At 39.6% G+C, this 26,956-nt stretch overlaps 1 protein-coding gene across 1 annotated transcript in view; it reads left to right on the plus strand.

The window, feature by feature from the left end:
• PNLIP (pancreatic lipase) overlaps positions 1-23,692 on the plus strand; it is a 41,651-nt gene extending 17,959 nt beyond the window's left edge. Inside the window, exons 2-13 of the mRNA XM_036898783.2 lie at positions 2,725-2,770; positions 3,937-4,091; positions 8,762-8,884; positions 10,343-10,477; positions 11,206-11,317; positions 12,122-12,241; positions 12,358-12,477; positions 16,269-16,387; positions 18,354-18,483; positions 19,583-19,691; positions 20,249-20,413; positions 23,567-23,692. Of these exons, the coding sequence (XP_036754678.2) occupies positions 2,725-2,770; positions 3,937-4,091; positions 8,762-8,884; positions 10,343-10,477; positions 11,206-11,317; positions 12,122-12,241; positions 12,358-12,477; positions 16,269-16,387; positions 18,354-18,483; positions 19,583-19,691; positions 20,249-20,413; positions 23,567-23,630 (1,398 nt within the window). The 3' untranslated portion in view covers positions 23,631-23,692. The remainder of the gene's footprint in view (positions 1-2,724; positions 2,771-3,936; positions 4,092-8,761; positions 8,885-10,342; positions 10,478-11,205; positions 11,318-12,121; positions 12,242-12,357; positions 12,478-16,268; positions 16,388-18,353; positions 18,484-19,582; positions 19,692-20,248; positions 20,414-23,566) is intronic.
• The last annotated feature ends 3,264 nt before the right edge of the window (positions 23,693-26,956 follow it).

The raw sequence follows: 26,956 nt of genomic DNA on the forward strand, positions 1-26,956 counted from the left end.
GAGTTATCATATGGCTTCAGGTGACTTATGAAACTAGTCACCCTCAGGGACTGAACTGAAAAATGCCCGTTAAAATTAAAATGCTGCAGAATGAAGTGAAGAACTGAGCAATTGCTTTTTGTAATTCAGAAAGTGGCAGTAAAGGGGACTTCTAAAACCAATAATTAGGAAAAAAGAAAGTCTGTTAAAAAGTGTTAATTGTATGCATAAATACCACCCAAATTTCATGATAAAATTTACAACCCAAGACTCAGTGTCAACTGCCTGAATTATTCTTGGAAGTAAGAGAAACCATTGTATAAAAATGACCTCTGTTGCTTAAAGTAATGCTGGTTGCTATGACCCTGAGAGATGGGTGCTTTAAAACGGTAGGACTTTATTTCTTGCTCACATGTTCAAAATGGGTGTTTGTGATTCATGGGTAGGTAGATTTCCTCTGAGCAGGGGACCCAGGTATCTTCCATCTTGTGACTCTGCCTGCTTCAACACATGGCCTACAAGGCAACTGTACCTCTCTCTGCATCAAGCCAAGGAAGGGGAGGCACATGGAGATCATGTGTGCGTGTTTATGAACAGGGCTGGAACTGGTGTACTTCTATGCACTCATATCTCATTGGCCAGTAACTGATCATGTGGCCTATCTCCCTGCAAGGGAGATTGGATAATAAAGTCCAATTCTATTCTATGTACAAAGAGGGCAACAATCTGCCACATATTCCATAAACAGATATTCTTAAATAGCATGTTAGTGGCTTGAAGTGAAACAATATGGTTTATAAAATTTTACGACCAGGTTTATAACCAGGGTTCAGCAAGATTGAATGTAGGGGGAAATCATTCATCCACAGCTGACATGATAGACTGCTGATTATATGCAATTCAGTTAGCTTTTATAACACTTGGGGAAATTGAGCCTTCCCAAAACATTCTAAAATTTGAACCTATTTCAGTTTATAAAATAATTCCCCACAGACTCTGTGTCTGTTTCACAATTTGGTGAATTTTGGTGCTAATTCTATAGCCTATATTGAACAAAGGTCACCCTAATTGTGGATTAAATTGTTGTACTACCTAAAACGCCAACTTAGAAATTTTGTGCAAATTATTTATCAATTCACACAGAATGTATTTTACTTCATAGTAATCCCCAGAGTGAGCACTGACATTTTTTTTTTTTGGTTTGTTTGCTTGTTGCTTGTTTTAAGTTAAAAAAAAAAGTCTTCTGAAAATCACAGTTCTTTATTGTGAGATTGTGTAGGCAGCTGTTATTGCAGCAATTATGCAAAATAAATTGCTATGCATATTCGTTCCTTCATTTGCGTGTTCACTCATTGAACGGGGATGTGTTAAGAGCCTGCTGGTACCAAGTGGGAGAGATGCGGAGGTGCGACAAAGCGGAGTTCCATGCCTCTCAGAGTTTATGATTCACACCTGATTATGATGGATGTCAAATGAGGGAAGTCCTCTGGGGAGGTGTTATTAGAGGCGAGAGGTAAACCAGCCTAATCGTGGTTGGAGAGTCCCTGAGGAGGGGATTCAAGGCTGAGACGTGGGGGATTTGGTGAGAACTCGCCATGGCTGCCTCCATGGAATTCCTTTTGCCTTCTTTACCATTTCCCTTGCCCAACTTCCTTGAACTTCCCTCATTCACAAATAATGTTGTTACTCTTTTCTATACCTGTAGATTTGTCAAGGATCTGAGGTATTATTTGACCATGTTTGACTTACAAACATCGCAATTTCATATAATTCAACCTATATCTGTGACACTGTCAGGCTGAAAGACTCCAGTCTCTTAAAATCGTGGTATCCCATTACAGCCTTTTTAAAACTTACTTTAAGCAATCACTCATCAACTGGAAACATCCCAGTCCTTTTCTATCAAATACTTCTCTTTCAGATTATTTTACCAGTCCATTTTTTCCAAGTTGAATTTTATTTTTCTCTCTTATTCACCATTTCATTTGGTAGTGGGGTCACTGATGCCACCCCTCTGCTCTTGGAAGTACTACCCCCAGTTCCTTTCGTCAGTTCATTTATCTTTTGTCTATGTTACTGCTCAGAAATGGACTAGTTCTATGTACTATCAAAGTAAAATATCAACTGATTTCCTAAAAAGAACAAATGCTCTTGAAGAATTGCCTCTATTTCCTGTTTTTGAGGGTAAGACAAGGTTATACAAAACCGGCGTGAGCTAGCAAGCTTTGAGTATTTATTTTCAAGACTGCTGCTATCCAAGCTTTGAGTATTTATTTTCAAGACCTGCATAAGGGAATTGTAAACCAGCAAATGGGCAGACTAGAACCCTTCACCACAAAGGAATCATGGTGATTCTGAACACTGAAATAATCACATTGAAAAAGAACTGTTCGTATCTACCCTTTTCTCATCTTCCCACAAGTACTGTGGAAAATTTTACTGACTATCAGTCTTGGTTTATTTATGATTAAAGTTAGAATACATTCTTGGAACCTCCTCTCTTTTCACACCATTTTCCATGGACCTTCTTAAAGAGATAAGGTTAACCTATAAAAGGACTTTCAGGTGCTCTCTGGTTGTGCGTAGAACCTGACGGATCTGCCACGGTGAGTCTGGAACATGTTTCCAAGTCTAATTTATTAGAATTTACCCATTTTCCCCTCAAAGGTCTAACTGAACTTGAATTGTGCCAGTATTTTTAAAATGTAGTTAGCCAGACTCAATCATGTTTTTAATTTTATTTAGATGCTGCTAATCTGGACACTTTCACTGCTGCTGGGAGCAGTAGCAGGTAAGACAAAATATGTACGTAGTGCTGAAAGAGATTCATTGCTCAACACTTTCATGAAGGGCTAAGGCCGCGATGGCTAAATTCAAGCCACTTCGAGAATAAGGAGCAGGGTGAGAACGATGCAGGAGTAAGAGCACAGACCCTGGAGTAGGGTTGCCAGATAAAATCTAAGATGCCTAGTTCAATTTGAATTTCAGATAAATAGCAAATATTTCAGGTAAACAACAAATACATGTCATGTTTATACTAAAAAATATTCATTGTGCATCTGAAACTCAAATTTAACTTGCAGTTTTCTTTGCTACATCTGGCAACTCTAGCTTGGAGTCAAGTGTGAGGTTTGAACCCTGGGTCCACCAGCTTAAGCAAAATTATCCTACGCAAAATTCTCAGCTTCTCTGTGCTTCACTGTCTCCCCTGTGAGATGGCCATATAAAACCACCCCTTCAACATAGGATGATCATGAGACTTAGGTAAGACATCTCATGTGAATCATCTTGTCTAGCACCTGGCACATAGAAAGATTTCGAGAATGTGGGCCCCCACAACAGCTACTACTATGATTAATCTATATTTTATCCTCCTGAAGAGCCCTTCTTTTGTGTTGCTCTTTTGTGGGTTAACACTCAAGCACAGAGTTGTGTCCATCATGAATTCACTATTTGATTACTTGAGAGCAGTGTCTTCATCAGGGGAATCCAGGATGCCCGCAGAACAAGTCAGAGACCTAAATACTCAGCCAGGTAGAGACACTAAGTTGTGGCGTGTGTGATGAAACAAATTCTCCACCCAAAGCCCAAAGTTGAAAGATGGCTACAAGGAGTTGAGAGCCTCGGCCCTCTCTACCAGGGCCTGGGACCTAAGGCTGCTCCTTTCATGGGCACCAGTGGCCCAGGCATCTGAGTTGAGAGGCTAAAACACAGGGCTGGACAGAGACCCAAGGAGAGTGAGGTGGTCCTAAGTGGTAGAAAGAAGTGGCAGCCTTTAGCTGGGATGTTTATCTATTAAAGCTGTTCTGTGAGTGTGCAGATAGGAAGATGTTTGGGGATATGCAGGAAGAAAATATGCCACAAAATGTAATGTAACTCCTATTTTGGCAAAGGGACCATTAAAGAAAAGCACTGCGGTTAAGCTAATATTTTTGACACACTTCTGGGTGATTGCAGGTAAAGAGGTTTGCTTCCCAAGACTTGGCTGCTTCAGTGATGATTCCCCGTGGGCAGGAATTGTGGAAAGACCCCTCAAAATATTGCCGTGGTCTCCAAAAGATGTCAACACCCGCTTCCTCCTATACACTAACGAGAACCCAAACGACTTTGAAGTAAGGGCACTCACTGTTTTCAGAACTAAATTCCCTCTGTTTTGCATAGTAGGATACTTAATTTTAAGTGTTCTTAAGAGGACAAGTCTGACAGTGGAATTTGTATCTTCGTAGACTTTTAAGTCAGTGAGCTTAAGTATTATTTTATTTAACTTGTTTATGAAAGGTCCATTAACTTATGATTATCTTTTTTCTCATTTTCATTTAGATTCACGTTATTCTTTTTTCATTAAAGCATAATTGATGTACAATACTGTAATACTTTCAGGTATACAACATAGTGATTTGGTATTTATATACATTACAAAATGGTCACCACAATAAGTCTAGTTACCATCTGTCACCATACTAAGTTATTACATTATTATTAACTATATTCTCTATGCTCTACATTATATCCCTGCGTCTTACTTATTTTATTATAGAAGATTATACTTCTTAATCCTCTTCGCCTATCCTGCCATCCTCCTATCCTCCTCCTACCTGGCAACTATCAGTTTGTTCTCTATATCTACGAATCTGTTTCTATTCTGTTTTGTTTTTTAGATTCCATATGTAAGTGAAATCATATGGCCTATCTCTATCTGACTAATTTCACTTGGCATAATACCCTCTAGGTTCATCTATGTTATCACAAATAGCAGATTTTCATCTTTTTTAAGGTAGTATTCCATTGTGTATGTATGTACATCTTCTTTATCCATTCATCTATCAACTGGACATTTAGGTTGATTTCATATTTTGCTATTATAAATAATGCTGAGATGAACATAGGGGTGCACATCTTTCCAAATCAGTCTTACCATTTTTTTAAATAAATAGCCAGAAGTGGAATTACTAGATAATATGATAGTTCTATTTTTAAGGACCATTCCATACTGTTTTCCATAGTTACTGTGCCAATTTACATTCCCTCCAACAGTGCAAGGCAGTTACCTTTTCTCCACATTTTCACCAACTCTTATTATTTCTTCTCTTTTTGACAGGAGTCATTCTGGCAGGTGTGAGATGGTTTCTTATTGTGATTTTGGTTTGTATTTCCCTGGTGTTTAATGCTGTTGAGCATCTTTTCATGTTGGCCATCTGTATGTCTTCTTTGGGAAAATGTCTATTCAAGTCCTTTGCCCATTTTTTAATTGGACTGTTTGTCTGTTTTTATATTGAGTTGTATGGTTCTTTATATATTTTAGATGTTAACCCCTTATCAGATACATCATTTGCAAATATCTTCTCCCATTCAGTAGGTTGCCTTTTATTGTGTTCATGGTTGCCTTCATTGCGCAAAACCATTTTAGTTTGATATAGTCTCATTTGTTTATTTTTTCTTTTGTTGTCCTTGGCTGAGGAGACAGATCCCAAAATAAATTGCTAAGGCAAATGTCAAGAAGCTTACTGCCAATGCTTTCTTCTGGAAGTTTTATGGTTTCAAGTTTTACGTTTTGTTTTTAATCCATTTTGAATTTATTTTTCGTGTATGGTATAGGAAAGTAGTCCAGTTTTCATTCTTTTGTATGTAGCTGTCCAGTTTTCCTAATACCATTTATTGAAGAGACTGTATTTTCCACATTGCATATTCTTGTCTCCTTTGTCATAGATTAGTTGACCAAATAAACATGAGTTTATTTCTGGGCTCTCTATTCTGTTCCACTGATCTTTGCATCTGTTTTTTGTGCCAGTACCAAATTTTTTTGATACCTATAGCTTTACAGTATAGTTTGAAATCCAGGAGCATGATACCTCTTGCTTTGTTTTCTTATCAAGATTGCTTGGGCTATTCAGAGTCTTTTGTGGTTACATAAAATTTTGGATTCTTTGTTCTAGTTTTATTAAAAAATGCTATTGGCATTTTGATAGGGATTATACCGAATCTGTAAATTGCTTTGGGTAGCATGGACAATTAAACAATATTAACTTTTCCAATCCATGAGTTTATCTCCCCATTTAGTTGCATCTTCTTCAATTTCCTTCATCAATGTCTTATAGTTTTCAGAGTACAGGTCTTTCACCTCCTTCATTCAGTTTATTCCTAGGTATTTTATTCTCTTTGATGCAGTTGTAAATGGGACTGTTCCTTAGTTTATCTTTCTGATAGTTCATTATTAGTGTATAGAAACACAACAAATTTATATATATTGATTTTGTATCATTCAGCTTTACCAATTTCATTATTAGTTTTAATAGCTTTTTTGGTGGATGCTTTCGGGTTTTCTATATATACTATCATATCATCTGCAAATAGCAACAGGTTTACTTCTTCCTTTCCAATTTAGATAACTTTTATTTCTTTTTCTTGCCTAACTGCTGTGGCTAGGACTTCCAATACTATGTTGAAACCAGGCATCCTTGTCTTATTTCTGATCTTAGAAGAAAAACTTTCAGTTTTTCACCATTGAGTATGATTTTAACCATGGGTTTGTCATATATAACCTTTATTATGTTTAGGTAAGTTCCTTCTATACCCATTTTTTTGATAATTTTTACTATAAATGGATGTTGAATTTTTTTGTCAAATGCTTTTTCTGCATCTATTGAGATGATCATATGATTTTTATCCTTCATTTTGTTAATATGGTATATGACATTGATTGATTAGTGGATGTTGAAACATCCTTGCATCTGTGGAATAACTCCCATTTGATCATGGTGTATAATCCTTTTAATATATTGTTGAATTTGGTTTGCTGAAATTCTGTTGGGGATTTTTGTGACTACATTTATTATGGATATTGTTCTATAATTTTCTGTTTCATGTTGTTTCTATCTGGTTTGGGTATCAGGGTAATATTGGCCTCATAGAATGAGTTTGGAAATGTTCCTTCCTTTTAAAGTTTTTGGAATAGTTTGAGGAGGATAGTTATTAACTCTTAAATGTTTGGTACAATTCACCTGTGAAGCCATCTGGGTCTGGAATTTTGTTTGTTTGGAGTTTTTTCATTACTGTTTCAGTCTCCTTACCAGTAATCAGTCTGTTCAGATTTTCTTTTTCTTCCTGATTTGATCTTAGAAGATTGTATGTTTCAAGGAATTTATCCATTTCTTCCAGGTTGTTTAATATGTTGCATAGAATCACTCATACTTGTCTTTTATGATCCTTTGTATTTCTGTGGTATTGGTTATAACTTCTTTTTCACTTCTGATTTTATTTATTTGGACCCCTTCTTTTTTCTTGATGAGTCAGGCTAAAGGTTCATCAATTTTGTTTATCGTTTCAAAGAACTAGCTCTTAGTTTCATTGATCTTTTCTTTTTCTTATTTTCTTTTATAGTGTCTAATTCATTTATTTCTACTCTGATGCTTCTAATTTCCTTCTTTCTACTAACTTTGGGCTTTGTTTGTTCCTCTTTTTATAGTTCTTTTAGGTGTAAGGTTAGATTGTTTACTTGAACTTTTCCTTGTTTCTTGAGGGGGCCTGTACAGCTATAAATGTCCCTATTAAAACTGCTTTTGCTGTGTCTCATAAATTTTTTTTAAATTTCCATTTTCATTTGCCTCAAGGCTTTTTAAAATTTTTTCTTTGGTTTCTTCATTGACTCTTTGGTTGTTAATAACTTGTTGTTTAGTCTCCATGTATTTGTGTTTTTTCCAGTTGTCTTCTTGTAATTGATTTTTAGTTTCATACTGATATGGTCAGAAAAGGTGCTTGATATGATTTCAATCCCCTTAAATTTATTGAGACTTATTTTGTAGCCTAAAGTGATCTATCTGGAAAATGTCCATGTATGCTTGAGAAGAGTGTGTATCCTGCTGTTTTGGGGTGAGATATTATATATATATGTATTATAGCCATCTGGTCTATTGTGTCATTTATGGCCAAAGTTTCCTTATTAAATTTTTGTCTGGATGCTCCATCCTTTAATGTGAGTTGTTAAAGTCCCCTACTATTATTGTGTTACTATTAATTACTGTTTTGTGTCCATTAACATTTGCTTCATATATTTAGGTGTTCCTATGTTGGGTGCATAAATATTTACAAGTATATTATATCTCCTTGTTGAATTGATACCTTCTTCATTTTGTAATGCCCTTCTTTGTCTCTTATTACAGCCTTTGTTTTAAAGTCTAATTTGTCTGATATAAGTATTTGTATCCCACCTTTCTTTTCATTTCCATTTCCATTTTTCCATCCCTCATTTTCAGTCTGAGTGTGTCTTTATATCTGAATTGAGTCTCCTATAGGCAGTATATAGATGGGTTCTGCTTTTTTTATCCATTCAGCCACCCATTGATTGGAACTTAATATTGTTCTTATCCTACTTCTTTGATGCAGTTAATCAATATTCTAAATATGTATATGTATAATATATGTATACAGTTATGTATAATCTTCCAATATTAGATATAATTTTCCAACATTTTGTATATATATAAAATGTACATGCACACGCACACAAATCTTCCATTGTGTGGCAATAAGACCTCTACCACCAATATTGTAGCAGATATATTTTTCTGAGTACAGCAGCTGTAAAAATGTTTTGGAAAAATGTTATGGAAAATAGTAACTTGGTGATGACTTCAAATTGCTTGGTTGTAATGGGAGAATCCTTACTCACAAAGATCCTGAGTCTCAGAAGTCTTCTCCTATCTACCACCTCCCTCCATCTACTAAAAGTTCTATTGAAACTTGACTATAAGAAACTTGCCATTAAACAATTTTCCCCCTAAAATAGGAAATCACTGCAGATCCATCAATTATCACGGCCTCCAACTTCAAAACGGATAGAAAAACCCGCTTTATTATTCATGGATTCATAGACAAGGGAGAAGAAAGCTGGCTTGCCAATATGTGCAAGGTGAGATATGGTCATTTCATAAGGGAAGGTTGTTTCTGGACTGATAATTAACACAGAGAAAGGCATAGACTTCTCAATCAGGACAAATGCCAGCTGCCATGACACTGGATGAACCTCTGACCCTACTAGACCTGAGTTCCCAGGGAAGGGGATAGAAGGGACCTGGGACAGTCAAGGCAGAAATTTGGCAGGCATTTAATGACTCTGGGTAGTGATTACTTAATAACTATTACAGATATATTTTAATATTTTAGTGACATAGGTTGCAACATTAGTTGTACTTCCAATAACTTATAATTTTTTCAAAAGGTTTTAATTTCTATGTGATGAACAGAAATAACTCATTTTGCCTAAACTAATTATTTTCCTTTGATTTTCACTTACTGCTCTTTGATCTCATATGATAGCAATATCTGGGAAAACAGGGTAAGTTTTCATTTCCAACTTCTGTTGTTGCAACAGTGGTGACCCTGTTTTCTTTAATTTGCCTGGGGCTGCATGCCCTGTGATAATGAAGAATTAGGAGACAGAAAATCAAATCAAGCAAATTTTCCTAGTGCTTGGGGAACATTATCGTTGATTCATTTAATAATCAAGCTTCTGTGGCCAGCTTGGCACAAAGGTGCAGTTTTTCTTCAGTGGTCTTCAGGTTCTCCTAAACCCATATAATTTCAAACCTGTCTATGCCCCAAGCCAAAGACTGAATTGAATCAACTCCAAAAAGTATCCACTGATCCTGAAGACAGCCAAAATAAACAGGCTAGCCTCTTCACTTCACAAATTTAGAAATAATCAATAAAACCATTATTTATCTTCTAAAATAATTTAGAGCTGATGATTATTGTGAGAAGGGTAGTAATAGATTTCTTTCCAACAGTGGAAGAAAAATATAAATGATTCTTAGCTCAAAAGAAATGTAAATTTTCAGATATGTGTGTACAATTTATTTCTGAGGTTCTGAGGTCCCAAAAGCAGTTGGATTTTCCTTGCATTTGATTGGCTTTGACAGCATTGTTGCACTATGATGGAGAAAGGAGTGGATTCAACCAGAAGGTTAAAGGTCCTAGACTCTAGTTCCATCACCATCCTTAGCCACAACATTAGCAAATCATTCCCTTTCTTTGGATTCTTCTATCTGTAAAATGAAAGAGTTGGGGATGATTTCTAAGATTGCTTCATTTTCCTCAAATTCTCTGAAACAAATGTCTATGCATCTGTTGCAGTAGAATTCCCAAGAATCCAGTTCCCCTTATGGTTTATAGTTTGCAGCCAATGTTAGCCTTTAAAAAGGATTCCATACCCATAACAGATTAGAAGTTTTGTTAATTGCTTTGGGTTAAAAGCAAGCATGATATTGTATAGGTCAAGGAGGGAATTTATCCTGGTCCTCGCATGTGTTCATTGGTAATTAATAAAGATCCTGAATTATTTACTCGTTTATTGTGTCTCTTCCACCAGAACTTTTTTCAGGTAGAAAGCGTGAACTGCTTCTGTGTGGACTGGAAAAGTGGCTCCCGAACCGAATACACACAGGCCTCACAAAACATCCGAATTGTGGGGGCAGAGGTGGCATATTTTGTTGAAGTTCTTCAGGTAAATACCTCTGGGTTATATATATACCTGTGCACAATGCCCTCTGAATTCTCTTTTAAAAAACAATCTATAGGTATGATAATTGCTAAAAACATTTCTCTACTAAGATTTTGTTGAGAAGAAAAATACACACAAAAAAATCTAGATTTGGGTTTCATCAATACACCAATAAATGTCAATCACCTAGGGTTTTTTTCAAGTGTTTTTATTCAAGCCACCAGATAGGTGTTTAATTAAAATTCAATTTATTGGAGTCCACCAGTATTTCTTTTCATTTACCAGCTATTTAACATGATAGTATCAACCTCAAGATTAAACTAGATTTCTTAAATTTTTATTGTTTATTTTCTTAAGAGAAGCACAGTGATAACAAACTAACCTAATTTGGAAACTAAAAACTTAGAAAATGTTAAACAGAATGTGGCTAAGTAATTGCTTTCATTCTTATTTCCTAATCCAACTCCTTTTTCACTACCTCTGGGCAACAATTCCTCATATTCATCAAGGGCTCCTTCTACTTAATAGAACAGCAAAAGAGAGCTCTTCTTCCACCAGTTTAAACTTGAAGTCATCACCAGTATCTATTATAATTGAAAAAAAATCCATGAAAATCAATTGCTTTGAAGGAGCCCCTTGTCTTCTTAAAACTTAAGTTTTCTGAGGTTCCCCTTCTGTGCCCCTCCAGAATTTTATTTGAAAACATTCTGAAGAAGTTTTGTTTCCAACAGTCAGCCTTTGGGTACTCGCCTTCCGATGTCCACGTCATTGGCCATAGCCTGGGCGCCCACGCTGCTGGGGAGGCGGGCAGGAGGACCAACGGGACGATTGGACGAATCTCAGGTTGGTCAAAACAATAAAAGCTAAAAAATTGGACTAAATGCAGCCTACATGGGGTCTAAAAGGATGGCAACTTGGCATAGCCTGCCTTTTACCTGAGGAGACATGTTTTTATATATTCTGAATTGGGCCACATGATCAGAAATCAGTGTGTTCTGAGGCCTTCTGATTTTTTTTTTTTTAATCCATGTCGATCTCTGGTCTACAGACCTCTGTTTAATATGGAAATATTGAGTGTGACTAGGATGTGAATCTGGAGGGCTTATTCATATCTATTTTCCCTTTGTCAGGCATCCACAAAGGACAAGTTTCATGAATAGAATAAATAGCATAAACAACAGAATAAATAATAAATAGCATTCAACCCAAAGAGCTCCAAATTATATAATTAATTATATTCTGCTTCAGTAATGATGAATAATGAGCCCAATCATCATCAACCACAACCCAAGAGTCGTGGTGGGCAGGTGAGCAGGCTCCCCTGGGTGCCAGTTCTGCACACTGCTAATTAGATAAAAACTATCATTTTACAAATCTCAGACTGCTTAAATATTTTATTGTTGGACACCCAGGCCCTAAAACAACCCTGTAACAAATTTCATGATTTGAGAAAATCCACTTGAGTGCAAATAGTAAAGTAGACACAGATTTCCCTTCAGAAGGTGATAAGGTTGGGAAGAAGTAGCTTGTCTTTTCCCAAGCATAGCTCATGATTACGAGCAAGGCCTGCACGCAGGTGCGTAACTAAGGAAGAAGGGCGAATGGGCACGTACACTGGTAGACATTAACATGACACATCTTATTTAGGGTTGGATCCAGCTGAACCCTGCTTTGAGGGCACACCCGAATTAGTCCGACTGGACCCCAGTGATGCCATGTTTGTGGATGTGATTCACACAGACAGTCTCCCTATAATCCCCTACATGGGTGAGTCCCTCGATTCGTCCTCCTAGAGTGATTTTTGAGTCTATACATTAGAATGCTCTAGAGTGTACTGGGTGTATACATTAACATCAACTTTCCCATATTTTAAAATTCCTCAGGGTTTGGAATGAGCCAAACCGTGGGCCACCTAGATTTCTTTCCAAATGGAGGAGAAGAAATGCCTGGATGTAAGAAGAACCTTGTCTCTCAGATTGTTGACATAAATGGAATCTGGGAAGGTAAAACTCTTATGTGCATGAAGAGATTTTCTGGGAGGAAAATTTGTAAAAGGAAAAGAGGGGTCATGAACTCCACAGTCTGAGCAGTTTTATTGCTAAACCTGAGAGGGACCTGTCTATTCTGGAGAGCAGAACAAAGAAGGCGTCTCTTACAGGCTAAGACTCTTTTTATGGCTGGGTTTTTTGGTGAGCTTTTCAGGGGATGGGTCAGGGAAAAAGTGGGCTGTGGCTTGCTGACGTGTCCTCTGGAGGATGCATGTAGCCTAAGTAAGATGGAACCTAGGTCTCTCTGAGGTGGCTTATTCAAAAGGCGGTATTCACATCCAGATTCTATCATTCCTGGCTCTAAAGAGTATAGGAAGACAGGTTACCATTCTTTTCTTGGCTATTTCCAGCTGAGAGGGCGATGAAGGGGGTTTTCTGATATTTTGAAGCAGCAAGGCCATTTGGATGTGTTCTCGAGTAGTTGCCCCAGAGATGGCCACCATTCAGTCCTGTAAAAATCTTTGGAATAGGTTAATTAAGCAGGGAAGGAAAAGAAGAAGGAAGGTGATAAAGGCTAATGGGGCCGGGAGAGGTAGAAGGTAGCTGAGGGTTGTAGAAGCTGAGAGTGTAAGACTTGGACTCAGGCCAGGGAGAGAAGGATTAGAGCCGAGTGCCTGAGAAGTTCAGAGAGCTTGTGTGAGGGGTGTACTTGCAGGGGCTGGTGGAGGGCCATTTTTGAGGGCTTCAGGGGTAAGGAGTATAGCTGATGCTAGGGACTGTAAGCAGAGAGGCCAGCTTTTTATCACAAGGTCCAGTCGTTTGGACAAACAGGCAACAGGCTGGAGGGAGTCCCTGGCTGATTGTGCTAGTAGCCCTAATAGTTGTGCCTTTTTGCTGGTTAAGAACAGAAAGAAAGGTTTATTAGGTTTAGGTAGAGTCAAAGCAGGTGCCTTGCGGAGCACTCGCTTAAGGGCCTCTGTAGATGTGTCCGGTTGCCTGGAGGGGAGAGAAGTCAAGGGAGGGGCTGACTTCCCTAGAGGGCAATCCATTGTCCAGGGACAGCATTGTCCACCATACAGACATGGCTTTGTAGGAGGCCTGGGATTAGGGAACACTTTTGCCCAGTGGCCCAGATTGCCACAGTGAAAACAGTTGCTAGTTGGTTTGGGCGTGGAGCCTTTTGCAGGCTCGTCAGCAGGAGGTCGAATTAGAGGGGCCAGAGTCTGATTTCCGACTTTAGTCTGTTTTCCTTCCCAAGTGTTTTGTTCCTCATCCTGGTTGTTGAAAACTTTAAAGGCAATGACTTACAAACTCTCTTGGGATGTTTGGGGTCTATTTTCTAATCTTTGGAGCTTTTTATGAATATCTGGGTAAGACTGGGAAATGAAGTGCAGGTGTAGGAGAGTAAGACCCTCAGGAGAGTTGGGGCTGGTGTTTGTGTATTTGATCACGGCCTCTGAAAGGGGGTTCATAAAGAGGGCTGGGTTTTCATCTGCCCCCCTGAGTAATTTCCCTGAGGCGCTTCTAGCTGACCTGTTTATTTTTATTTCTTTCTGTCCCTGCTAGTAGGCAAGTGATCATGTGATCACGAGTTGCCCTACCAGTGGGTATGTCCACCGGGGATTTTGGGGCTCAGCCCTGGGGACCACTTGAGCTGCCAGGCCATGATTAGCAGGGGGCTGGCGGTGCAACTCATCAGCATGATTTTCTGCCACACGCCAAATGCATTTCCTCTTGTCATCCATGCAGGTGAATGAGAGGATGAGGTAAATGTCCCCCTAAGTGAGGTGGCCCATTTGAGTGACATGGAGGAACTCTTTCCTGAGTTTATTGGGATTTTCTGAGAAGGACCCCATCTTTTGTTCAGTACGCTCCAGATCATTAATTGAAAAGGAGACATGAACACGCACGGGCCCTTCAATGCCTGCTGCCCCACGGAGGGGCGGGAGAGGGCGGGGAGCGGTCTGGAGGTGCTGGGTGGGAAGTGAGAACGTGAGAGCGTGTCTGGGGGGAAGGCGGGTTTGGAGAGGGGGGTGGGGTAGGAGGCAGATGCGCGGTGGGTGGGAAGGGAGGGGCGGGAGGGGTGCTCAGGGCGCCCACGGTGGGGAGGGACCTGGACTTTGCTGCGGCGGCTGGAGAGGGCGGGGAGGGAAGGCGGAGGGTCGTCGGCCGGGCTGAGCTCATCAGCGGAGGAGGGGAGAGGGGGTACGGGCGCGAGGCTGTCAGGGCAGGGGCAGGGGGGGTTGTTCCGGGAGAAGGATTTGAAGGGGGAGAGGGAGGAACAAAGGGAGGGCCGCTCGTGGAGGGCGAGCAAGACCGGGGAGCCTCTGACCACCCGCCAGTCCCCCGGAGGAAGTCACCAAGGTCTCGGGGATTTGGAAATCGGAACTGGCCGGTGGGACCCGTTATGGAGCTCGTATCGGGGACACACGGAAGTGGAGTGAAAGATCAATTTTTTTTTCGTTTAATGTCTCCTTTTAATCCCAATTGGGAAAGATTGCATAGGAGACGGCTGAGGGTGTGTCGCCCGATGTTTTGAGGGAGAGCTGCCCATCGTGGGTGACGGAGCTGGGAAACAGGCCGCCAGGACGTCTCCCTGCCGCCGGCCTCCCACCCGAGTCCGTGGCCTCCTGGAGCCCGACGAGACTGTCCTGCCTCTGGAAGGAAGCGTCCCCCCAGTCAGAGCGCAGGACGCCCCCTGTTGTTACGGTGTTCGCAAACAGAGAACACAGAGGAAGGGAAAGGGGAAAAGGGATGGTGGTTGACTTTCCCTGGGCGCCAGGAGAAAGCCAATGAGGCCAGAATCTTACCCTCCTGGGAATGGATGGATTAGCGGCTGGTGGTGGACGTGTAGATTGACGTCTGGCAAGACGGTCCCTGGTCTCTAGTTCACAAGGGGTGTCTTCGGTGAGGGAGGGAAGGGAAATGGGGCAACACCCAGGAGGCTCTCGGGATCTAGGAGTTTGCCAGGACGAGTGCCACTGCCCACTGCTTCCCAGGTTGCAAAAGAGCTTCTGCTCTCAGCTCCTGTACCCGGGTTTCAGCACCAAATAAAAGGAAAAGAAGGGACGCAAACCCCACAGTCCAAGTAGGTTTATTGCTAAACCTGAGAGGGACCCCTCTGTTCTGGAGAGCAGAACAAAGAAGGTGTCTCTTACAGGCTAAGTGGCTTTTTATGGCTAGGTTTTTTGGCAGGCTTTTGAGGAGATGAGTAGGGGAAAGGTGGGTTGTGGCTTGCTGACGTGTCCTTGGGAAAATGCTTGTAGCCTAAGTAAAATGAAACCCTGGTCTCGCTGAGGTGGCGGGTGGGCTTATTCAAAATGGCCATACTCCTGCCCGGGCTCTATCAATTTGTATTTCACTAAATTTGCTAAATATTTTGGTATTGTGCAAGTCTTACACTTTTCTACAACAAAGGACCTTTAATTGTATCCCCAAAATACAGGCTTTACATTTGGGGTTAGTGGGCATAAAGAGCTATAGGTAAGAAAATGTATTTATAGTCAACTTTCCAAGAATTTAGTTCAGGGAATGTTTTACTAAGTTACACTTTTATCTATATAGACCAATTTTTTCCTTCTAAAGTTATTTTTCCATTTCATTTAACTATAGCATAACTATTTGAATGCTAAATCAGTATTGATTGCATCACAACTCATAGATACACTTTATAAATGACTTTGTTCTGTGACTGCCATGAGTTCATACTAATTAGAGAAATCTAGTCAACAACTACATTCTGAGAATGACATTAACTTAGAAAAATAAACTCTGTTGCTGATGCATAATCATGTCTGATTTCAAAGGAACACGTGACTTTGTGGCCTGTAATCACTTAAGAAGCTACAAGTATTACTCGGATAGCATCCTCAACCCTAGTGGCTTTGCTGGATTCTCCTGTGCCTCTTACAAGGTTTTCTCTGCAGTAAGTAGACTCCACCTTGCACCTAAAGAGCTTTGTAGCCATCACTTCTCATGACTGGTGTGGTTCATTGTGCATGACAGGGGTTCAGTGAATGTCACTGTATTATCCCATATTATTTATACTTGTAATCCTAGATATTTATTTTCATAATGGTAAGGCATTGGAGAACTTCAGAGAAACGGGCTAACAAACTGAAGTGTCCCATGTCTACCTTATTCTTTATCACTTCTGTATGTATCAGGTAAATGTTTAAACTTGTTTTAGAAATAATCCTAAGCAAAAAATTTAGTCTATGGTAATCTGAGCTATGACTACGGGATGCTAATGAATATGGAAAACTTGTCTTAAATGTTGATGTTATAAAAGTATATAATTATGGGCATGAGGTTGGGATCTTTAAATGCGATCTTGCATAAGACATATCTATTGTCTGTGAGTTTTTAAATTGCTTTTCCTTTCACTGTAAATTTTTTCAAATAAAAATGTATGACCTATGTCACTTAATGAAATTTTAAGTGACATACCACATGAAGTCATAATTACTAAGAAGATACACTTTAGTGATGGAGATACAAATCCTGGTTTCACTGTTAAATAGTTGCATGATTTGGGCAAGATACCTAACTACTCTAAGGCAGTTTTTTCATGTCTAAATGTAAATAGTAATGGTAGACTCCATAGATTTGGTGGGAGAATTTAGTGAGATGACACATTCTGATCTCTTAGCCTAGAATTTAAAATATTATAATAAGCATTCAACAAATTTTGGCTATTATGTGTGTGTACAGGTGGCTGTGTATTTTATTCACGGTACAGGTTGTGTATACAAGACCCCTTCCCCCTTCTTTGGTCTAATTTGTTTTTATTTCCTTCTCAAATTCCCCTTCTCTCTGCAGTGGGCAGAACCAACAGAGAAGCTTTAGGTTTCATCCTGTTAAAACTTAATCTGATTCAGTAATATCGATAGTCCTTTGAGGTGATGCTCAGCCACTTTTGTAAGAAAAAAATCCTTGGTTTTGCAGATTGCTCAGGCTTTGGACCCCTCATCAGCCTCTCCCCACGCTGGTACTGGGCACGGTCATCATGGTGGTGGCCAGTGTGTGTGCAGGGCAGAGGGGAGGCCTTGGGGGTCCACCTTATTGACGGGCACACAGCTGGCATCTGCAGATCACGTGTGGGCACATCTGCTCTTCTGGCTCAGGCAGTGCCCTCAGAGAGCTTTGGCCATTTCTTCCAGCTCAGTCTCCCCTTAGCTTTTGCTGGATGCAGACCCATAGACTCAGCCGGTCTCCATGTGGTCCACTGACCCAGGGGCCCCCCACTTGTCTCCACCATCGGGCAGCCTTGCCCCTCCACAGTAGGAATCCTGATGTTTGCGCTTGTCCCTCTGACCCTCCCTCTCTCTCTCCTTCCCACAGTTCCTTGACCCCAAAAGAGAGAACATTTTTCCTACAAGATATCATTTCCTCCACACCCTCATGGCTAAACCTTAATGGCCAACTGGGGCATTTTTGCTCCACATTGGGGGGATTCTGAGATCAGAACGCTTCTGACTTTAATATGCTAATTAGGAGCTGAAGAAATTCAGTTTTTGAGCATGTGGTCCTCCTAATGGGTCCTATTTTGCATATCAGAAGCTGATTACCACCTCCTGCTCTACCTTTTGCAATCTTTCTAAAATAAATTCTAACCGTCTGCAGGCAATGAATGTCCTGGGTGAGCTGGGGCTTTGTGAGATTTTTATTAATGTTTCTGTTAGTATTATATTATTTAACAGTGAAATTGCTGATTTATCATTGTAAATAGTGAGTTGCATTTTTAATTTTTGCTGAGACTCTGTTAAAGTCCTCTTTTACCATCAGAACAGATTTGGCTTTAGAATGTAGGAATTGCAACAACACGTGGAAAAAGATGACACACCAATAAAAGAGCATCCTCATTCCTGATTTATTTATTTTTTCCCCAGAACAAGTGCTTCCCCTGTCCAAGTGAAGGCTGCCCACAGATGGGTTTTTATGCTGATAGATTTCCTGGGAGAACAAATGGTGTGGGTCAGAAATTCTATTTAAACACTGGCGAGGCCAGCGATTTTGCACGTAAGTCTCTATTTTATTTGCTTTAAATTCTTAATGTTACATATTTTATCATGTCAAGTGAAAATGTGTAAAATTGCTTGTCTATACAGAAGTTTTAAACACCCCTCCCCAAAATGGAAAAATACTCAAATGCCATGCTCAATGTGACTCTGGTTAACTGAGACCGCAGAACGGAGTTTGGGGCTTGAGCTATCAATGATACAGAAATTAATTTCTTCATGTTTGATTCTGGTGCTGAATTCAGGAGGCTTTTTCTGCTCCAGCCTCTTCACATTCAGTCCAAAGTTTCAATGAACAAAATTCTGAAGTTCTGTGCAAGCAGAAAAGTAATCCCAGAGAGAGAGATGGCAGAGGTTGTGGGATTGGAAAGGAACTGGCAGATTTAAGATAGTTAGGATTGTAGACTCCACGGTGATGGGAATTTACCTAGAGGAAGCAGGGGTGGTGAGGCATGGAGACAGGCTCCAGGTTTCTTTTCTGGGTAATAGAGGACAGAAACTATTTGGGTGGGAGTCAGTGGGGTTAGCTGCATTGTAAAAACTAAAGCCAAATTTTAGCCCCTCCCCGGTTGGGTCCAGGAGAGCTCTAAATAGCAAAAACTGCTAATTATTGGCTAGTGTCATAAAATGGTTACCATAAAAAGTTAATATATTTCCAGTGGCAATGGAAAGTGAATTATATAGAGTTTTTAAAATTAACATGGACTATAGAACAAAAAATGGCAGTATTCTAAAATTTGATGATCTGTGAAAATGAAAGAAACTGATGGAAATGCCACACTACTGATTTTCCACAACCTTTTAATATGAAGATCGTATAGCATTAAAAAAAAATTATCAGGTTGAAACTGAAAGCAAAGTATCACTTAACCCCTTGGCCTGAAGTCTATTGACTTGGGAAAGATTCTGTGCTCCTCCCCTCCCCCAATGCCTGTCCTCACAACATCAGATAAATGAATATCTATGACTATTTGATTAGAAGAACTACTCAAACCATATATAAATTATTCCAAATTCAACAGTAGTGGAAACCAAGTTAGCCAGTGTCCAGTGTATCTCTTCTACAAGCTGACATTTTGCAAATATTTTCCCCCATGCAGGTTGGAGGTATAAGGTAACTGTGACACTGTCCGGAAGGAAGGTCACAGGACACGTGCTAGTTTCTTTGTTTGGAAATAAAGGAAACTCTAAGCAGTATGAAATTTTCAAGTGAGTAAAATATTATGATAAGCTTCCTAAATGTTGGAATACTTTGTGCATATACTTTATGTTGTGATTATAACACTGTATTCATTACCAGGGTTATAGTCCTATTACATGTCATTAAAAAGAAGAGATATTTTACACCTACACCTTACTACATTTCAGAATTCTATTTCTATATTTTTTTCTCTGCTCTTTCCTGAGAAAACCACTGATGTTTACTTTGGCTTATAATCAGTAAATAATTATTCTGCCCACTATGAAAGATGATAGAACGATGTCATCATTGATTAAGTTGTGAAGGATTGTGACCAAGACATGTTTGAAGTGTCATAGAAGTAAACATGACTTTAAAGTAATATGAGTTATTGATGGCAAGTGAATTACCACTAAGTTGGCATATATGTCTACATTTATTTAATACATTAGAATGGTAAATATGTCTAGTAAGATGATTGATAGTACATTGTAAGCTCGTTTTAGAAACACACACATATATATGTGCATATTTATATGTACATTTATGTATGTTCATTTCTGTTTTTATTAACTCAACTCCCAAGGGGCACTCTGAAATCAGGCGATACTTATTCCAATGAATTTGACTCAGATGTGGATGTTGGAGATATACAGAAGGTTAAATTTATTTGGTACAACTATGTGATCAACCCAACCCTGCCAAGAGTGGGAGCATCTCAGGTCAAGGTGGAAAGAAATGATAGAAAAGAGTAAGTAATAGAAATCCAAAGAATCTGAAGTATTGAGCCATATTTATAATTCTGTTCCCACTGAATATCTACTTGTTAAGAGCCCTGCAGGGGGTCTCTCGCACTCCATAAACAGTTACTTCCTAATACCTGACCTTTTGTTAACTTAGGAAAACAGCCTTGATAGATGTGTAGATGAGTTTCCTGATACAAGTGACCTGTTAAAATGCGAATCTGGTTTCATGATTCTAGGGTGAAAAGAATGATTTCATTTAGCAGCTGTGCCTTGTGCTATATATGTGCTTAATTTGTCTCTCTCTCCCCAAACTTCCTGGGTTTGCCAAATTGCTACTTAAATTATCAGGAAAACATTCATCAGAGAATACAAATAGGCTGTTCTGCTCTTAGTGAGCAAGACAAAGGTCAACCCTTGGTTTGAACCATTCCCGAAGTGTGTGTGAGCCAAAGGATATTTACCGTAGTGAGCTACCAGAAAAAGTGAGCAGATGATGATGAAAATCATACCAATACCAATATTAGCTCGAGTGTTTTGAGTATAAAGGCAAAGCATATGCTTCTCCTGCCATCATGTCAATCTGCAAAAGCCCAGTGAGGGGCCTTTTGCTTCTGGCAGAGATGGGGCAGCAGAGACCAGATTTATCTTCCCAGCTGGAACTACCAAAAATTCACACAAAATCGATAAAATAACAATTTTCAGGACATCTGACATCAAGCAATAAAGGAAAGTGATCCTTGAGAGACAAGAAACCAATAAGGTGGACTTTTACCACTGTTCCCAGCTTACTGCCTTGAAAGTTTCCAGGATGTTGTCACACAGTGGGCTCCCCGAGTGGAGGAAACAGAGCTAAGAATCCAGAAAATCCTAAGCAACTAGACTTCACAGGACAGAGAACTAGAGAGGAGGGAGCTAGAGAATCTGAGAGATCTGGAAAATCTCTTGACTTTTCATCAGCATGCTGACCACATATGCATGAGGAAAGCAGCCAAGGCTAGTGGAACATCCATGAACAATTAGTGAGAATAGGGCCCAGTTCTCTTGCTGGGCTGGGAAGAGTGCCTGTTTCCTCTCACCAGGCTGGAAAAGCTCATCATTAAAGAAACGTTGGGTAGAGTGTTTAGGAAGGTCTTCCTGCAGCAATGGGAAATAATTAGCCTAGATCGACCAGGACCTGACAGGATCAAACTCTTTCCAAACACCTGCACCCTAGAACAAAGCTTGAGGAAATTTGTAGGAATACAAAATTATCTAGCAGCTAACAGGCTAAAATCCACACTATATGATATTAAATAAATGTCCCATCATATTTCTCATCAATGTAAATGAGAAGGCAGTAGAACAACATCTTTAAATTCCTGAAAAGGAAAAATTATTAACCTAGAATTCTATTCCCACAAAACTATATTTCAACGATGAAAATGAAATACTTTTCAGACATACCAAAACTGAAAGAATTCATTACCAGCAGGTAAAAATTGAGAAATCTTAAAGGAAGTCTTCAGGAAGAGGAAAATGTTACCGATTGGAAATGAATCTACAGAAAGGACTTAAAGCACAGGACATTGTAACTACATTGAAAATACATGAGATTTTTAAATATTATAATTCAAATCTCTAAAAAACTTGACTATTTAAAAAATAATGGCAATTTCGGGGGGATAACATGTATATAAGTAAAATATATGATAACAATGCCGTAAAGGCAGGCGAGAAGTGGAACATACTATTGTAATGTTCTTATACCGTATTCACATATGTATATCACTTGAAAGTAAAATACGGTAAGTTAAAAATAAATGGCAAAAATTCTAAAACAACCACTCAAATAATAAAACAAAAAGCTATTGCTAATAATCCAGCAAAAGGGATGAAGTGAAACTTTAAAAAAAGACAAAATAAAGCATAAAAAGAGGCAGGGGGAAGAACACGGGGAACAAACAGCAACAGAATAGACTTAACCCTACCATATCAACAATCATATTAAGTGAAAGTGATTTAAATACAACAATTAGAAGGCAGAAATTGCCAGATTAGGTTTTAAAAAAGCAATACCAACTGCATGCTGCCTACATGAAATGTACTTTAAATATAAAAGCACAAATAGATTAAAAGTCAAAGGACAGAAAAAAGATATACCCATTAGTTATTAGGAAAATACAAATTAAAACCACAATGAGATACCGCTATAAACCTATTTAAGTGGCTAAAATTTTTAAATTTGACAATACCAATTACTGGTGAGGATGTGAAGAATCTCGAATTCTCATACATTGTTTATGGGAATATAAAATAATATACTTTGGAAAACACTTTGGCAATGTCTTAAAAAATCAAATGTACATCTACCTATAATTCATCCATTCCCCTCTTAGGTATTTGCCCCCAAAAAAGGAAGTGAAAATGTTGGGGTAATGAATATGTTTGCTCTTTTGATTGTTGTGATGGGACATAGGTATTATTATTTTCCCGTTTTACAGATGACTAAATGAAGGTGTGGTGTCAGAATTTATAAGCCGGAAATTTTACTCCAGCAAATTCTTACCTACTACATAACAAATTCAGCTCACTTTTATTCATACATAGATATTGTGTGCTCTTTATGTCTTGTGTCCCTTATCAATATTAATTTTAAACTTTAATTTGCCATTGGCAAGTGTGCAAACTGCGAGACCACAGGGAGGAAAATGAAGATGAGCCGAGCGTGACCTGTAGACTTTTTATGTGTCAAGCACTTTACATGTGCTTATATATTTTATTACAGAAAATTATCTCCCAAGCAAACTAAGTATTGCTCAGAATTAAAACAAAAAATACCTAGTGAATGTAACACCAGGGCATCAGGATTTTCACTCTGGCTGATTTCTTATCATGCTGCTGACCCTAATCTTACTCAGTTACCTTGGTTGACAACGTGCCAAGTTTTCAGTAGGTGCCTTTAGGATGTGACAAATGAACCCTCCCCGTCCTTTGGGGTGTCCAGTGACACCTCCTCACTCGGCGATTGGACAGCCATGAAACAAAATTGGGAAGGAGATTTCAGTCCCTTACACAGAAGATGTCTTCCCTTGGCCAGTACCTGATCTCAGGCACAGCGTGTGGCTCTTGGACATGCTCAGCACACCACCCTGTACGAGAACTGGCTTTTCTCTTCACAGGTTCAACTTCTGTAGTCAAGAAACTGTGAGAGAAGACGTTCTGCTCACTCTCAGCCTATGTTAGGAGCCACTGATACATGACCGTGGAGTCTTACTACTAATAAAGTCTCGTGGTTAAGCAATCTGTTCCTTTGTCTTCATAGCCATTTTTTTCAATGGAACGTTTCGTTAAGGTGATTAATATCCAAAATTCAGAGTTGGTCTGGAGAACCACAAATAACTGTTGAGTTTTGTTATATATTATGTAGCATTTGAGCTTAGGAATATTGTGTACTTGATACTGGCATCATGCCCATTCCTGACATAACTGATGTCATTTGACCACCTAAGGCCAGACTTCAAGATCCAAAAGGACCCCCTCCAGTGCACACTCATGGCAGATACCAACCCTTTGCCGAGTTTCCCATCGTCTTTAAGTTCTATGTCTGATCCTAATCAGACATCTCAGGAGAGATGACACATAAGGAGATGAGGACTGGGCAGATCTGATGCTTCCTAAGTGACCTCCCTTTTCCCAGTGGGGCTCCCCCAGACCCTTCTGCAGACTTCTCTGCAGACCTCTCTGTAGCCTCTCTGATCTTTCTAAAGCACAGATCAAAGAACCTCCCCCATGGTCCTCAGTTCAGAATCCACATTGCTTAGTGAGCCTTGCAAGGCCCCTAGAGACCTGGTAGGACTCTAGCATCATCTCCAACCACATTTCATCTGGAACTCTACATATTGGCACTGTCCCTGCCAAAGGCCTTGATCTCTGATGCTGCCGGACCTTTGCACAAACTCTTCTTCTCCCTCAGATGTTCCTTTGCTTGTCTTTCTAACTCCTATTAGTTCTTAAATCTTTGTAGACATCACTTCTTTCAGGAAGCCTTTGTTCACTTCTGTTACACATACCACTTAAAATTGGATTTGAAGCTACCCCACTACATTCCTGCTGCTCCCAGGACTTCCTCCATCTTAGCACTGATCTCTCCATATTGTAACTGCTTGTTTACTTGTCTGTATATCCTGTTTGTAAATTCTTTCAGGGGTTTGCATGTTACATGTGGCTGGCATGTAGTAGCAGAAGAAATATTTTCTGAATGACCATCTCCCTGATGGAAAGAATGAATGACTCCATTGGAGTCAGATATTTTAAATTAGACTATGTCCAATCTTTAATATCCTAAAAGACAAAGGGACATCTTTGCTAAGTCAGAAAAGTTGTGTCGGAATTTGTCAAAAAGACAGTGGGAAGAGCACTTCAGAGAGAGGGAACAGAGTCACAGAGGCATGAAAATGCTTCTCATTCTGTTTCCCCAAAGTATATGCAAGTTGATCAACACATGAAGATTTGTTCTAAGGATGATCAATTTATATTAATCAGGATGCTTTCACCTGCATGAACCAGAAGCTCTAATTCAGACTGGCTTAAACAACACAGAAATATATTGGCTTGCACGATTGGGAAGTCCAGAGGTGGAGGGAGCTTCAGGTTATTGATCCAGAAACTCAATGGCCTCTTCAAGAGCCACTTTCTTTCTGTTCCCATGCTCTGTTGTATGATGACGGTTTTATACCAAGGCCGGGTTCCCTTCCTGTTGTGCCTGTTTACCACAACTGGGGCTAGAGACCTCCTCTTTCACATCAAGTAAGAGAAAGTACATCTCCCTTCCCATCTTTTCAAATAACATCCCTGAGATTCTCTCTGATTGGCCTGTGGCATGGGAAATGGAATGTGCTGATTGGCTGAAGCCAGTAAGGGCACACTCCTGGATAAAGCAGGAGGCCAGCACCCACAGCGTCCTGTGGAGCAGGAATGAATATCTGTATGAGCAGAAGGAGTCAAGAATGACTCCTGGCTCTCTGACCAGAGCAACGGAAGGGATGCAGACGCCACTGACTGGGATGGGGAATCCTGTGGGAGGAGCAGGCTTGAGAAGAAAGGTCTGTTTCTATTATGCCATATTTGAGATACCAGACATCACACTGGTGATATCAAGTAGGCAGTAGGACATATGAGCACAGAATTCAGGGTAGAGGTCTTGGATAAACATGTAAACTTTGACGTCTTCAATGTATAGATAGCATTTTTTAAAGTCCTATATTTCTCTGTAAATAGATTAGCACAATGCTTAATACATATTGAGTGCTTAATAAATGTTTACAAATAAATTACTATGAATACCTCATGGAACTTTCCTATAGCATCCTAATAATCATGAATAGTGAATAATAAAAAAATGAGCATGAGGATTATCTGCAAATTTACTCAAGTAATAAGAAGGATCAAAGAGGTTTATAAGAATTTGGTCTTTAAAAATGCATCCATTAAAAACCTTTCTGTTAAAAGGGCATCCATTTTCATGGGCAGTTTGCAGGTTGCTTTAATAGTTTTAAATGAGTTATTTACTTAAATTACCTATTTCTGATCTCAGTAGATTTTTTAGGAAATATTCTTATTTCTAGAACCCTAAATCAAATATTTTCTTCCCTTAAGGCAGGAGCTCTATGTCAGTTTGAAAGGACAGGCCAGTCCAAACATAAGTGATCTGCTTTCCACATGTGATTTTTTTTTTACTGAACTTCCTTCCTTCTTTTTGAGGCTGGGTGTTAAGAGCTGACTGCGTCAGACTCTGTGACTCAGCCTACTCCTCTGAAAGGGGCTTCCAGGAAGCGACTGCCTGCCTCTCACACATGTGATTCTGACAATACTCTATAAAATAGAAGTTTTGCCATCCCCATCTTCAGGTGAAGCAGCTGGAGTGCAGAGAACTTTCCCAAGCTCCCAGGTTATTTACTGGTCATTCTAGGTTTTCCCAAGGACATCTGGAGGTGAAATTTTCCATGTGTCCCTCTTGGTCCTGGGCTGCTCAGTGGCCTTTGGCCGACCCCACCGTTCTTCTTCTGGGATGCTAGGATTCATCCCTATTTTGTGTGGTAGCTGTTGAAGTTCAAGGCTCCGCAAAGGTATTTCTTCTCCCAAATCCTCCTATCATTCATGTGCATGTGCACACATGTGCACACACACACATGCACACACACATTACAGCCAAAGGAAAGCTGGCAGAAATATAAAAAGCTAACTTCACAAAGGGTAACAAGTAAAAAATTAATATGTTTTTGCCCACTGTTTACATAGTTGTAAAACTCCACTGCCTTGCACTTCCAAAAACACCTTGAAACTAATGTATGGTACAATGATAAGTATTTACAAGAACATTCAGTGCAAATAATAGTGTGAATGTTTGCCTAAATGGTGACAGACTGGGAGGATGCTATGTAGTGGGTAAATTACCTGGTACCTGGTGTCTGGTACGGGACGTCACTTCTTAAACCTTAAATGTTGGGCAGACCCAACTTGTCGCACTGTACACAATAGTGCTGCCTCAAGGGCTCGGAGAGTTGTCAGAA

This window comes from Manis pentadactyla, chromosome 8, assembly GCF_030020395.1.
Source record: "Manis pentadactyla isolate mManPen7 chromosome 8, mManPen7.hap1, whole genome shotgun sequence".
Lineage (NCBI taxonomy): Eukaryota > Metazoa > Chordata > Mammalia > Pholidota > Manidae > Manis > Manis pentadactyla.